General features: G+C 29.1%; 7 protein-coding genes across 7 annotated transcripts, besides 7 other annotated features; 5 read left to right on the plus strand and 2 right to left on the minus strand.

The window, feature by feature from the left end:
- Positions 1-22: 22 nt before the first annotated feature.
- Positions 23-1,087, minus strand: CMU_036770 (NAD dependent epimerase/dehydratase family protein; the record flags this gene model as incomplete). Its single annotated transcript, XM_002141816.1, has 1 exon — positions 23-1,087. The coding sequence occupies one exon, from the start codon at positions 1,085-1,087 to the stop codon at positions 23-25; it is 1,065 nt and encodes a 354-aa protein (XP_002141852.1).
- A 532-nt stretch (positions 1,088-1,619) lies between these two features.
- Positions 1,620-1,649: a sequence feature (AT_rich).
- Positions 1,650-1,831: 182 nt separating this feature from the next.
- Positions 1,832-1,859: a sequence feature (AT_rich).
- Positions 1,860-2,935: 1,076 nt separating this feature from the next.
- Positions 2,936-4,489, plus strand: CMU_036780 (uncharacterized protein; the record flags this gene model as incomplete). Its single annotated transcript, XM_002141817.1, has 1 exon — positions 2,936-4,489. The coding sequence occupies one exon, from the start codon at positions 2,936-2,938 to the stop codon at positions 4,487-4,489; it is 1,554 nt and encodes a 517-aa protein (XP_002141853.1).
- Positions 4,490-4,697: 208 nt separating this feature from the next.
- On the plus strand, positions 4,698-8,252 carry CMU_036790 (uncharacterized protein; the record flags this gene model as incomplete). Its single annotated transcript, XM_002141818.1, has 1 exon — positions 4,698-8,252. One exon carries the CDS (start codon positions 4,698-4,700, stop codon positions 8,250-8,252), a length of 3,555 nt encoding a protein of 1,184 aa, XP_002141854.1.
- Positions 6,134-6,175: a sequence feature (AT_rich).
- Positions 8,253-8,399: 147 nt separating the features above from the next.
- Positions 8,400-8,437: a sequence feature (AT_rich).
- Positions 8,438-8,678: 241 nt separating this feature from the next.
- On the plus strand, positions 8,679-9,167 carry CMU_036800 (uncharacterized protein; the record flags this gene model as incomplete). The annotated part of the gene is made up of 1 exon (XM_002141819.1): positions 8,679-9,167. One exon carries the CDS (start codon positions 8,679-8,681, stop codon positions 9,165-9,167), a length of 489 nt encoding a protein of 162 aa, XP_002141855.1.
- A 16-nt stretch (positions 9,168-9,183) lies between these two features.
- Positions 9,184-9,207: a sequence feature (AT_rich).
- A 179-nt stretch (positions 9,208-9,386) lies between these two features.
- CMU_036810 (Ras family protein Rab-6A, putative) lies at positions 9,387-10,183 on the plus strand (the record flags this gene model as incomplete). The annotated part of the gene is made up of 2 exons (XM_002141820.1): positions 9,387-9,522; positions 9,657-10,183. The coding sequence occupies 2 exons, from the start codon at positions 9,387-9,389 to the stop codon at positions 10,181-10,183; spliced, it is 663 nt and encodes a 220-aa protein (XP_002141856.1).
- Positions 9,624-9,655: a sequence feature (AT_rich).
- A 179-nt stretch (positions 10,184-10,362) lies between the features above and the next one.
- On the plus strand, positions 10,363-12,582 carry CMU_036820 (MIZ zinc finger domain-containing protein; the record flags this gene model as incomplete). Its single annotated transcript, XM_002141821.1, has 1 exon — positions 10,363-12,582. One exon carries the CDS (start codon positions 10,363-10,365, stop codon positions 12,580-12,582), a length of 2,220 nt encoding a protein of 739 aa, XP_002141857.1.
- A 73-nt stretch (positions 12,583-12,655) lies between these two features.
- Positions 12,656-14,854, minus strand: CMU_036830 (protein kinase domain-containing protein; the record flags this gene model as incomplete). The annotated part of the gene is made up of 1 exon (XM_002141822.1): positions 12,656-14,854. The coding sequence occupies one exon, from the start codon at positions 14,852-14,854 to the stop codon at positions 12,656-12,658; it is 2,199 nt and encodes a 732-aa protein (XP_002141858.1).
- Positions 12,727-12,776: a microsatellite.
- Positions 14,855-14,900: the final 46 nt, after the last annotated feature.

Genomic DNA, 14,900 nt, shown 5'->3' on the forward strand with positions numbered 1-14,900 from the left:
TATCTCTGCTGAGATTACACTACTATTTTGGTATTATCAGATGAGCTTCAATTTGATGCATAGGACTAATACTAGATGGGTCATTATTGGAATCTGTGAATCTCATTTTGAAATCTTCTATGGTTAACTTTAAACCTTCTTCAAAAGAAACTTCTGGTTCCCACCCAAGCTTATCCCTTGCTTTAGATATATCTGGTTTTCTTTTTTTCGGATCATCTGAGGGAATAGTTCTGAAGCAAAATTCTAAAGATGGATCTATTGTATCCCTTATTATATTTGCCAATTTAAGAATTGATATCTCATTCGGATTTCCCAAATTAAATGGGGAATCTCCTTGGATATTAGATCTATCAATATTCATCAATTCGTAAAGTCCTCTAACTAGATCAGAAATATAACAGAAGCTACGGGTTTGAGTGCCATCTCCATATATAGATAATGGTTGTTTGTTTAGTGCTTCAGTTATAAAATTAGATATAACTCTACCATCATTACAAAGCATATTCGGTCCAAATGTATTAAATATCCTGGCTATTCTTACATCAACGTTATGTTGTCTGTAATACTCGACACATAATGACTCAGCTATCCTTTTGCCTTCATCATAGCAACTTCTAGTTCCTGTACAATTTACATTACCATAATATGATTCAGGTTGTGGGTGAATTAGTGGATCTCCATATATTTCTGATGTTGATGCAACAACAATCTTTGCACCTGATCGCTTTGCTAGACCTAACATATTCATTGTTCCTAAAAAACATGTTTTCATTGTGTATATTGGATTTCTTTGATAGTGAACAGGAGATGCAGGGCATGCCAAGTGGTATATCTCATCAACTTCTATTCTAATTGGTTCTATGATATCATGGCGAATCATCTCAAATTTTGGATGGTGTCTAAAATTTTCTAAAGATTGTTTTTTACCAGAAAAATAATTGTCGATAGAAATAACGTTATGTCCAAGATCCAATAAATATCTTATCAAATGCGAACCAATAAAGCCTGCTCCTCCAGTGACTAGAATCGTCTTATTCTGGTTAAAAGGAACTACTTCATCTCTTTTATTGTGATAACAGTCATCCATTTCCAGCTATTTTCTTTAAGGATTCCGTTTTATAAAAAATGATCTTAAAACTTGTAACATGATAGACAATGTGACGCTCAAGCGCTAATATATCTTTTTTTTTTTTGTTTTGAGTTTTCATTGATCAATAATCTAAGGTGTAATATTGGAATAAGAGAGTATTAGTAATATATATCTTATCTATTACTTCTAGATCTTATTGATATAATTAAATTATTCAGGAATTACATATTCTTTCTTTTGGGAAAATAAGCTACATACTCGATAAAGGAGTTCTTATAAATAATTTATTATTGAAGAAACAATTTTTCTAAATGATTGAACTATTTATAGGAAATTTATATAGTTAAATATCTAAAGAATATTAGTTAACAACATTTAATTCACTTTGTATATTGATTAAAAGTAATTTATTTCTCGAAATTTTAAGCCATACTAACAATATATAGTTAAAATTCAAAACGATTTATTAGAATTTATTCAGACAAAAAGTATCAAGTATATACCAGTTCCAGTGCATATATATTTTCCGTTTTATATTATTAAAAAAATAAATATAATTCAATAATCTCTTATATGAGAATTTGATAAGGATTAAGCAAACTCAAACATATACAAAAATTACAACATTCTAGATGCTCAATATTTGTAATAAATGTGTAATGAAATTGATCATTTGTAATGGATAAAATATATTCTGTGGCACGTGAATATACACTATCTTACCATTAGTAAAGTTTTATCATTTAAATATTTATAGAATTTAAATATACAAGTATCATCTGACTTACTAAATTATGTTTAGTATCATTTTGCTTCTGAAAACATACCACTTTTAAAGTTAGAAACTTAAGTTTAATTCATTAAGTGTAAATTCCAGATTCAAGTATATTAATAAATTTGTAGGTATTCAAAGAAAAAAAGACGATCTAATATATAATTGCAGGTAGTTATTACTAACTGAAATACTACTAACTTATTTAAATTGATATAAATACTGTACAAAATATGATTATATATATTGTCACTTAAAGAAGTACTCATACTATACCTGTTCTATTAAGTAAAGATACATCTCCAGATGAGTTATATGACTTTAGTTTATAACTTCAAAATTTAAAATCCGCAGATGTTCTAAATGCTTGGATATATTTATACCATAGATAATTCTACTTGGAAATAGTCAACTACAACTCTCAGCTTTAAAGCTATAAAGTTCCAGATGAATTTTATTAGTATTCCTCCATATTAGAATATATAAACCAATATTATGGTTCATAAAGTAGAGCCCTTTAAATTCAAAAATTATTCAGCACCATAGTCCTATTACATTAAAATGAAAACAGAAATTATGTAGTATTGCAACACCTTATTTGTAATACAGTATGATCTTAGTTTGTATACTTGTAATTAAGCCAAAAAAGTGCTATATATCTTACTAGAAGTGTTAATATTGGTAAAGATTAATTGCAGAGTAAATTAAAATTTCAAAGTAATCAGGCGCCCAATGTCAAATGGCGCTATGAGTCAACATATTGTTAGTGTGGGTATCTTTCCCTCGGCTTTACCCCACCTCGCTAAAAACGTACGATAGTTGCGCAGATTTTGTAATCAAGTAAATTGCAGGACGAGGTATTGTGGACAAATATTTTTACTATTATTATACAGGAGTATTTTAAGTACTAGAAACAAATTATTGTAAATAAACCTGTCTCATTCTACATACAGAAATATAATAAGTGGGTTTTTAAGCTAAAGTGATATATCGAAGCAAATTTGTCTGTCTGTCCGGGAAGTACAAATATAAAATAATTGACTTATTTAATAAGATAGTTTAGATAAGTAATAATGGGGAATTGCAGATCTAAGCCACTTAAGGGAGTTGAGAAGAAGGCATCTACAGTCGAATTGCGCATAGAGAAGAGGAAATTAGTTGAACTACAAGATGGAATAACATATGAAGGTGAATGGTTAGGTGATCGTAAACATGGCTATGGTATTCAAAAGTGGCCTGATGGTGCAGTATTTAAAGGTAATTTTTTTAATGGAATGGCCAATGGATATGGAGTTTTTATTCACACTGATGGAGATAAGTACGAGGGTGAATGGCAGAATGATAGAGCTCATGGTTTCGGTACATATACTCATTCAGATGGTAGTAAATATGTAGGAGAATGGAAAAATGACAAGAAGCATGGAAAAGCTGTTGAGACGTGGGTAGATGGGAGCAAGTTTGAAGGTAATTATGCCTATGGATTGAAACAAGGGTTTGGGAGATTTTCATGGCATGACAATTCAAAATATATAGGGAATTTTGATGCCAATCAAATTAATGGATATGGTGTTTATTATTGGAGTGATGGGCGTTTATATACAGGCTGTTGGCTTAAAAATCACATGTTTGGATTTGGGAAATTTGATTGGACAGATAATAGATGCTATGAAGGTCAATATATTAATGACAAGAAGGATGGAGAAGGGAAATTTGTTTGGCCTGATGGTAGGGCATATATTGGCCAGTGGAGAAATGGTAAACAACATGGCATTGGTATATTTTACAATGTTAAAGGGGAAGGTAAAATTGGCGAATGGAAAGATGGGAATCGATTAAGATGGATAAAGAGCTTGTCAGACAACGGATTTGATGCGGAAATTGAGGGTTTGAAGAGTGAATATACTAAACAAAGGGAGGATTATCTAAAAGCTAGTGATTTGTGGGAGGATTACAAGAAATTACCTAAGACGAATGCAGAACTACAACAATTAAGATTAACACAGAAGTATGATGAGTTCCTGGAAATCTTAGAAACTCCACCAAATGATGATAATAATGAAAGAAAGGAACCTGAACAGCCACATACTCCACAAAAATCACTATTAGTGGGGGAACCTCATAATGAAGATACTCAACAAAAGGAAGTAAAGTTGTCTAGTTCTAAACCTCAATATGATGAACAAAATAATAGTGGTGATGATATAACTAATAAAGAAAAGAATGTAGATATGACTGAAGTGGATAAAGTGAGCCATGAAGAGATTTCAGAGACTCAAAAGGTTTCTGAGAATGAGCATTCTGTTGTTAATAGTAATAAAGAGGAAGAACAAGTTGTAGAGGATCACTCCAACTCACAACATCTTCCTGAGGAAGCAACTGAAGTTGAAATAGAATTGGGTAATTCAGAACATGAGGAACAAGTGGTAGAATGTGATGGGACTCCAAAACATCAAGTTGAGGAGTTTCAAGACGGCAATAATAACACACTAGGAGAAGATGAAATTATAGAACAAGAAGTACAGGATGACATGCCTAAGGATACAGTTGATCTTGAGGAGACAGTTAATGAAGATCAAGGTGACCGCGACTTAGTAGCTGAAAATGAAGCTAGATCAGAGGATAAGTGAATCTTATTGATAGGATACATTTAACTTTGTTAATTTTTAGCGCAATTATTAACGGCGCTACTCTGCTAATTTTATGTATGAAATAACTTGTTTTGCTATAGAGCCTGATAAGTTGCTGATCAATTTACACTAATTCCATTGTCTCCCCTATATAGATTACAGGGTATTTTAGGAGCTGAGATTTATGGTGACTATTATCTAAATCTAGATGACAGGTCCTGCTAGACGACAGTACCTCGAGTATATGACACTATATAATTTCTTATATAGTGATGGGGATATTCAGATACTTCCGGAGGATCTTTTAGAATCTAAGGAGTATCATTATTTTCGTTTGGCTTTGCAAAGTCCTTTGTTCTTAATATGTACTAGTAAAAATACTGAGACTAGCCCTTTACTAAGTAGTAGCATGCTCGAGTTTCTCTCAAATTTGGACTTTGAACGATCAAAGACATATAGGGAGTCTCCACATGTATGCACAGCTTTTAAATCTATCTTTGATGAATTTATTTTAAAGCCAATACAAATAGGTAATATTGATCTGAATACAATAGTTAATATGTTACAAAGTAATGGAAACGAAAATGAAGACTTTATTAACTGGGACATATCACACGTTTTTTCATGGATATCTTTACAAGTTAATGAGATTCCACAGGAATATATAGATCAAACATCAGAAATTACAAATTTAGTAGAGAATTATACTCGGTTGGCATTATCGATAGATTATTCAATATGGGATATGATGGCTGCTGATTTCTTATCTTGTAAAAATAAACATCCTACTAATACCTCAATGAATCTTCCTGATACTGTAATTAAAATGGAGTCTCTATTTTTTATAACAATGGACCCTTATTGTTGTTTACCTAGTATAATGTCCCTCGTACTAACATTGACTGTTAGTAGCAATTTGAAATTTTTAAAATTAGTCTTGAATATGATCTTTCAATTCCTTGGCCAAATGTTGGAGAAAATAAGTCCAGATCTTGCTGAATTAGCTTTTGCTATATCTATGGTTAGAATGCTTGTAAAATTATCTAGATTAATTCAAACTCAATGCCAGGAAATATTGCAACAAATGAAAAACAATATTTCTGAAGTTCAAACTATCCCAGCTATATACATTGATCGTCTTTTATTCAATTCATTTTTATCTACAGAAGAACTTCTGCTTGCAATTAGGAATAATCCAAAATTTACTTCATCTATTATTTCATCTATTCCTTCTCTGGAATTAATAGTTACAATATTAAACTATCCTTTAAGTAACTTAGAACTTGCTAAAAAGCTCATTTTACCTTTACTTATATATACAATTACTTATAATATTGGAGTAACTGGTTCACTGAATCTACAAACCTTGGATTCTTTCAAAGATATATTAAAGCCAGATCAAAGCTCTTCAGATTATTGGTTAGAAATAGTTCTGTATATTTGTATTTGGAGTAATGGGGAATCAAATATAGATAAATTTGAGAGTAAAAATACCTACGAACTCCTCATTTATAAAATATTTTCTCTATTTTCAGGACAACAATCTACAAGTTGGCTAATCTCTTCAAGTGTAGCTAATGTACTACAATATAGTTTGGTTACACTTCTAGATGATAATCAATCCAAGTTTCTAGAGGTAATTTCTATAATATTCAAATATAATAATTCAATTGATATAAATTATATGGAAAAGTTATCTTTTTTTCAAGAAATGTTCACACCTAATCAGGTTGATATAAACTATGATAATCCTGGAATCCGTACACTTATCCAAGACTTTTTTTGGCTCTCTCCACAAGCTATGCCTGTTATTCTTCAACATTCCAAACTACAGCCAGACCAAACTTATATTGTATTATGGTCATTAGCTCAAAGTTTGACAAATTTACAACAAAAATGTTCTAATCCGAGCTTTCAGGCTCATCAACTTTCTAATATTAAAATAACTAAGAATTTAGATTACATAATATTGGCAATCCTAGACTTTATTGTTGATATTTTAAAGAAGAACAAAAATAATCCCAAAATTTTTGAAAATTCTGATGACCACAAATTAAGAGATCAAAAAGATTTTAATTATATATATAACTACTTTGAAATGTTTAGAGCTTATGTTTATGCTCGTTCTATTGATTTCAGTTCATGTTCAAAACAAGAGCAAATAATTACACTCAGTAATTTACATGGAAAGATAGCTTGGCGAAGAATTATGGAGTGGATCAGAAGTTGGAGATTAAATAAAAATAATCCATCTACTTACATCTTAAATTCAAGACATTGGCAAACACTATTCTCAGAACTAATGGCAATTGTTGTTCCTGAAGCTTTATTAGTACCTAGTATACCAAAGTTAAATATTTCAACATATAAACATTTAAGTTCTTATGATCTATCAAGTTATCCTAATTATATTGAAACTTGCTTAGAGATCTCAATAAACCCAAAATCCTTTAAAAACCACCCACTTTATAAATTAGAACAAACATTTAACCAAATTCAAATGCAAGAATTTAATAAATTGGAAAAATTAACATTTGAATGGCTTACATTATATTACTTAGAACCTTTATTAGCAACTTATTCAGTGTTGAAAATTCTTAATAACAAAGAAATATCCTCAAAATCCGAAAATGTTGAAGAATTATATTATGACTTATGCTTGAATCCTATTAAATTATTATCAATTATTTCCAAATATTTGAGTATATTTAATGATTGTAGAAATAATCTACTCTTACTTGAGCATTATGTGGTCATCATTTGTAATATAGCTGTTGTTATTCTTTATACCCATGAAGTATATAAACACAGAATCCAAACTAATAACTCTAATCTAGAAAATAATAATCAATCCATAGAGTATCAGGTATTATGTCAAATCTGGTGGTTATTGCAAGATATTGAAACTCAATTAGAACCAAACTCAGATAAATATCAAATTAAAACTAAAAGTAAATATTCAAAATTTGTTGAAACTCAACTTGGCTCCTTTATTTCAAGTACCATTGGTAGATATTCTAATGTAATTATTAATCTTATTGAATTTGGACTTATGTATTCATTACAAAATGAGGAATCGAAAACTGACATTTTTAAAGCTTTAAATAATTTAGAATGGTTAGTTAAAATTATCTCAAAAAATATACCTCAAACAATGAAGGAACAAATTGTTCTTCCTCGAATTGCAAACAAATTAGACAAGGCTTTAACAACTCAAAATATATCAAGGCAATGGAATAAATATTCTATTGAACAAGTTAAATGTAACAAAATTAATTATAATAAATTCAACTACAATCAAGGTCTCTTATCATTAGATCATCAAAATAATATCAAAAGATCTAACTTATTCCCTATTGAAAATGAAATCATACATTGTGTATTTTTACTCTTATGGGTATGCCATTTAATTTTAGGAATTCCCCAAGATAATTCTATTACTTTAGCTATTAAAATAAATTCCAAGCCTACATTTCTACCTGTGGCTGAAAGACTTGTTGTAAGGATCCTTTGTATTACTCAGGATCTAATTACTTCAAAACCAGAAAATAAAGAACTAAACTTACTCATTAGCAACTTCTCTATATTTCTAGATTATTCTTCTCCAGTTATTATTTCAACTTGCAAGTCATTTCAACAGCTTCAGAAACCATTGATGGAGTCTTTAGATGCTTTACAGCTGATAGTACAAAACAGCATACATCTGAGGGAATCACGTCTATCAAATGTAATAAATTCAATAGTATCTTCGTTAGAAAATTAGTTCTACATCATTTATTAATATAGACTATGATTTAATAACTATGACTATGGGTCTCTTAAATTATAAGAGACTTTTATTCCTCCCTACTTATTTTCTCTAAAATCTGGAACATATATGGGGGTCATTAGGTTCCTTGAAAAAATCTACATATATTTATTTTAAAATATATGTTAACTTATAATTAAGTATTACTTATCTCTATTTTATTTTTACAAAGTTTACAAAAAATAAAGAAAAAAGATTAAAGAATTACATGCGTACCTACCCGCCATCCCACAAGGCGCCTCATAGATGGCCGCTTCTGTAATATAACTAATATTTTGATTTTTTTAAACAACTAAGGAAATTAGGAAACAAGGATTTCAAAAAGATTACAAGATATTCTAACATTTAATATTACAACATATATACTTTTAAAACAAGGAAATGAAGAAAAAAAGACGAGTTTTAGGTGAAAATAATGAGAATATAATTATAGAGAATATAGAAAAGTTGCCTTCTTTAGGCAAAGTTCCAGAACATGAAGGAGCCATACTTATGAGTACTGAAATTTCTAAAAGTCTTAAACGGGCCTCCTCCCAAATAAGTGATGAGCTTGTTATCTCATCTCTACTTAGTAATAAGAAATTCACTTTGACAATAGTTAAAATAAGTGGGAGATCTAAGACAAAGAATGAGATTAATACCCATGGCTTTATTGTAGTTCATATTTTGTCGTGTAAAGCTAATTCTCTTGTCTATAGATTAGACAACAAGTATGAATTTCGTATGTCAAATGGTAGTTATGTCCATATTCCGCCAAATCATAGCTTCTCATTTGAGAATATATCGAATGAATCTGCAAAGGCATCTTTTGTCATATTTCCTAAAAGAATGAAACAAATCGAAAATGAACCTGCTTTTCAAATTGCTTAAGGTAATATACAAAATCTTTTTATTAAATAATATATATATAGAGCAGCTATGATTAACTATTTTATATACTTGAGTAATATAACACATACTTTTTTTCCCCCAGGCGCTGCTTAAGTATATTTGTAATACTACGTAAACCCTATAACTTCACATATACACGAATAATATAAATATACACTAATTGTGTTAATTGTGAGTCTAATATCTGAGATTCTTATTATGACTGAAGGTTCAAATAGGAATCAATTAAACAAATTTAAATTTGTATTTCTTGGTGAGCAATCTGTTGGAAAAACTTCAATTATTACAAGGTTTATGTATGATACATTCGATAATAACTACCAAGCTACAATAGGTAAGTAATAAGATAACTAATTGAGACTAAGAGTTATCAATACTATGTTAATACAATAGTAACTCCTTTGGAATATTTATCTAAATATATCATTGTTACTGATAAATAAATTTTATATTATTTATTATATATAGGTATTGACTTTCTAAGTAAAACATTGTACTTAGAAGATAGGACAATCCGTTTACAGTTATGGGATACTGCTGGTCAAGAAAGGTTTAGAAGCTTAATACCAAGTTATATTCGGGATTCATCTGTTGCAGTCGTTGTCTATGATATTACTAATAGATCAACTTATTTGAATACAACAAAGTGGATTGAAGATGTACGTAATGAACGTGGTAAAGATGTTATTATTGCACTTGTTGGAAATAAGGCAGATTTGGATGATAAGAGACAAGTCAGGTATGATGAAGGCGAGAAATTAGCTAACGATAATGATATCATATTTATTGAAACTAGCGCTAAAAATGGTTACAATATAAAATCAATTTTCAGGAAATTAGCATCTACTTTACCAACTCTAGAAAGTAAATTAGATCATTCCAATACTAAGAGCTCATCTAATGCTAACGATAATTCAAATAGTACAGGCAAGAATGTTGAGCTTCGTCTTGGAGATGAAAATAGCCGTTTTAATTATAAAGGTTGTATTTGTTAGTAGATTTAAGAATAATTTAATAATTTACAGCAAAATATTATAAAAACTCCACTCCATATTGATGTACATAACCACGAAAATTGCTAATACTATTTGCCCGCTTGAGCGGTATGTGACATTCTAATTACACTAATTTTTTTTTCTAAAGGGAAGTTTTAGAGAGCCAGAACTTCAGTGTAATGGATAGCAATGGGTGGAGTGAATTTTTGAAGAAACAAAGACTTAAAGATCTCAAAGTACTAGCTAAGAGACTCGGTATATATATAAAAGCTAATACTAAGAAAGATGACTGTATAAGTATTATACTAAACTCATCCTTACAAGACCTACCAAGAGTAATTAATGAAGTTAAAGAAGGGAACTCCAATAGTCAATGGAATAGTGTTAATAAGTTAGAAAGTACAGAAGTAAGGAAAAAGGATGATAGCATAGAGAAATGTTTTATGTGTCATAATGACTTGAACGTAAACTCTATAGTTTGTAATATATGTTTCAAAAATTTTCACTACAAATGTGTTGGATATGATCCAGAGAAAGTTGAAATAAATGATAATCAACTGATGGTATTTAGAGCAATATTAACAAAACGTAATTATAATGATTTCAACTATAATGATGAAGAATATGACTCAATAAAACCGAAGTTTGTTTGTCCATTTTGCAGATTTCAGGCATTAGATCCATTTAACAAGATTGTAAAGCCCCTATTTTTAACTACTGTATACTCATATACAGCAATACATAATATACATCCTAAATATGGCAATTTATCTATAAATAATTCTTCTCAATACCCACAATTTATATCAAAATTTTCTTTTAATCCAAATAGCTATTATAGTAATAACAACAATAATGGTGATATTGAAATTAATTCATCATCAAATAATATCCCTACAGATCAGACCACTACTAATTGTGAATATAATAATGGTGAGATTAATGAAACCTTAAGACAAAACTATTCCGATACAACAATAAATAATTTGAATCCTATATTTGAAGATCACTTGATGATATATTGTTTAAGGTTAGATCGTATTGATTTAAATCATGAATATCCAAGGATATTAACAATAAAACTCAATAACAAAGTAATCCAAAGTATTGAGCCACCAAGTTATGATCATCTAAGACGTGACTGTCCATTAGATTTAAACCAATATATACCTAGTAACACTAAATATCCCTCTAATTCCAATAATTCAATGAATTCTAGTGTAAATATTGTATTTAATACTATAAATGCACTTATTAATCAAGGAAGAAATCAATTACCTAATAACATGATATTACCAATACCAACTGCTCCTTATATTATTGGATTATTTCATACCCACTTCATTAGTGATAATTTTATCATTAATTGGCTTATTAAAGAGAGGACATTATCATATAATATTGCTAAAGATCATTTTGTCAATTTAATCAGTAATATAAATAATTGTAACAAAGTTCAAGTAAAAGATGAAAAGAAATCTTCCATTTCCAGTCAACAATCCATATCTAAAGATGATGAGAATTTATTTGGCAATGAGAATAGTGGTGATGATGAAATTATTTGTTTAAATACCAATCAAATACTAAACATGCTTTGTCCATTATCTATGGATAAATTAGAATTACCAGGACGTGGGATATACTGTCGTCATATTAACTGTTTTGATATTAAGTCATTTATTCAAATTAATTCGACAATTAAAGCATTTAATTCAAGATGGAAATGTCCACTTTGTTTTTATATAATAAGACCGACAATGCTGAATATTGATATATTTGTGCAAAAGTTACTAAGTGATCCAAATATACCAAAGGATAGTAATAAAATTACCATTAATACTAATTACTTAACTAATATTAACTATATTCCAGGTAGATATCAGAACAATCCATTTTTATTACTCGATAATGGTAATCAAATTTTACAAGACGATCAGCTAATAATTGATGAATATGAAAACAATATAGAAGGGAATTACCCTATAGATTCACAGTGTTCATATTTAGATAGTACTTATGTAAAATATCATCAGAATTATGATATTATTGCCAGTACTAGTAATAATAACGGATTTAATACATCGAAGAATTACTTAATTTCAAAAGAAACTGAAGGAAACTACAATTCTTTATATAATGAATATCGTCCTCTTACTGAAAATAATAATTTCATTTCAGTTAATGAAGTCGAAATAATTGAATTATCAGATGATGATGATGATAAGAATAATACTAATATTCAATGCAATAATTCATCTGAATTAGATCCAAATATAAATTATCCAACTCAAATTAATGAATCTCAGATACTAATTTCAAATAATAATCAGAATAGAAAGAGATTGAGACTTTCATCATCATCAAACTTTGATAAAGTATCACTTACAGTTAGATTATAGTATAGCTTTTATCCTAATGAATCTTTGTATCAATTATTGTTTTAATTCCATTATATCTATAGGATGTAACTAACTAAAGCTTCATAAAGTAGTGTCTATTACTTGTAACATTTAGTTTCTGTGGATAAAAGTATGGAGGGTAACTATTACCATTATTATTATTATTATTATTATTATTATTATTATTATTATTACCCAAGTTCTTTGATATAGCTGAAGTATAATGTCTCGGAATGGCTGCTGGTTGATTTTGATACATATAGTTATTCACTGAAATTTGATTTAGGTTTATAGAACTTGGTGGATGGTGAAAATATGATATTGTTGATGTACCATGACGAGGTATCATATTTCCTGAGCTATTATTGACACTTTTTGTAAAATTATTATTAACAATACTTGGCTGATATACTGTATTATTATATATATAAGCCCCTGAATAGGGTATAGAAGAATTGTTATGTGTTAAATTGCCATTACTTTTGTTCATTACACTTTTCTGCATAAACATATTGCTATTTTGTAAACCAGGAGTTTTATTTATCAAATGTTCACTATTAACTACAGAGATGAATTGTGTTGTTAAGTTTTGTTCTTTTATTGATACAGGATTTGAAGATATTGTTTGATTTAATTGTATAGTTCTTTTAGCTGCATTAGGATTCATATTATATGGCATATTACCAATACATTTATGAGAATTTATATTTGCATTATTTAATAATTGGCTGTTATTATTAAATGACTTCTCCCCCATTATTCTATTTGGAGTAACTTCTACATTATTACCATATGATTGATATAAAACACTACTTTGTGCTGGTATAGATTGCTCATTTTTATTTAATATACTTGAATTACAAATATTTAAGGAGTCAGGTAACACATCTTTATATGTATTAGTATTAGTATTAGTATTAGTACTATCAATAATTATGCTGCTATTTCGATTATCATTGAATGTTACACGTGACTGATAAGTATTAATAGATGGCCGAATTACTACCGTTGGTCTTTGTGATGACGTATTATTGTCAGTTACCTTGCACAAATTACTGTTGTTATTATATTCAATAGAATTATTATAAACTTTCTTACATTCATCCTTAATATTTGCAGCTCTCTTCCTCCTTATTATTTCTGAATATAGACGACCTCTATAATCGTCTACACTTTGCTTAATATTGTCATTTATAGGTATTGTAATAATATGATCACAATTAGGTTCATCATTGGGATTATGAAATGGTGCAACAAATGGATGTTTCAATGCTTCACTTGCAGATATTCTCTTATTTGGATTAAATTGCAGTAGTTTATCTAATAAATCAATTGCATCATCATCACAGGTTGAGCTCAAGCCAATGCTCTTTAACATATCTTTCCATTTATTTCTTGTGTTATTCTTTTTAAGTTTATCCCTTAATGAATCAAGCATTGTCTGTGCAAATGGTGATTGTATTGCAATTATATCATCGTCCTCTGGAAAGCCAACAACTTGTAGAATACGTTCTAGTTGATTCATTGTTGAAGAACCAGGAAATATAGGTTTACCACATAATATTTCACCTAATATACAACCTAGTGACCACATATCTATACCCTTTGTATATTTTGTAGAACCTAGTAATATTTCTGGGGCACGATACCATCTAGTAGCAACATAATCAGTTAATATAGGTTGATCATAGTCAGCTTCAGTATCAACTTTATCATTTTGACTACTATCTAGTTTATGATATTTACTATTATTACATGTGATATTATTGGTTATTTTGCGAGTATTGACAAAACTTCTAGATAGCCCAAAATCTGCAACTTTTACGTGGCACTCTGCATTTAATAATATGTTTGATGGCTTCATATCTCGATGTAATAAACCACCACTATGCAAATACTTAATTACTTTCATTAGCTGATAAATTACGTATTGTTTATGTATAGGTTCCAAAATATTTGCCCTTATTACAGCATGTAGGTCAGTTTCCATATAGTCAAATACTAGGTAAACATCTCGATCATTATCTGCTCTTAATACATTTAATAAATTTACTATATTCTCATGTCCACGTAATTCAGATAATATCATAATTTCACGAAATGTCCTCTGAGCATCTGTAGCATTTTGAAATGCATCAAATATTTTTTTTACTGCCACAATTTCACCTGTTCTTCTATCGATTGATTTCCATACAATGCCATATGCTCCTTTACCTAATTTCTTAACTAATTCATATTTTCTCAATATATGTCTATCGACTTTATCGCTCATTTGAGCTTAAAATGAGTCAAAGTTATCTTACACTTTTTTATCTGAT

This window comes from Cryptosporidium muris, genomic scaffold (genome assembly GCF_000006515.1).
Source record: "Cryptosporidium muris RN66 scf_1106632373425 genomic scaffold, whole genome shotgun sequence".
NCBI lineage: Eukaryota > Apicomplexa > Conoidasida > Eucoccidiorida > Cryptosporidiidae > Cryptosporidium > Cryptosporidium muris.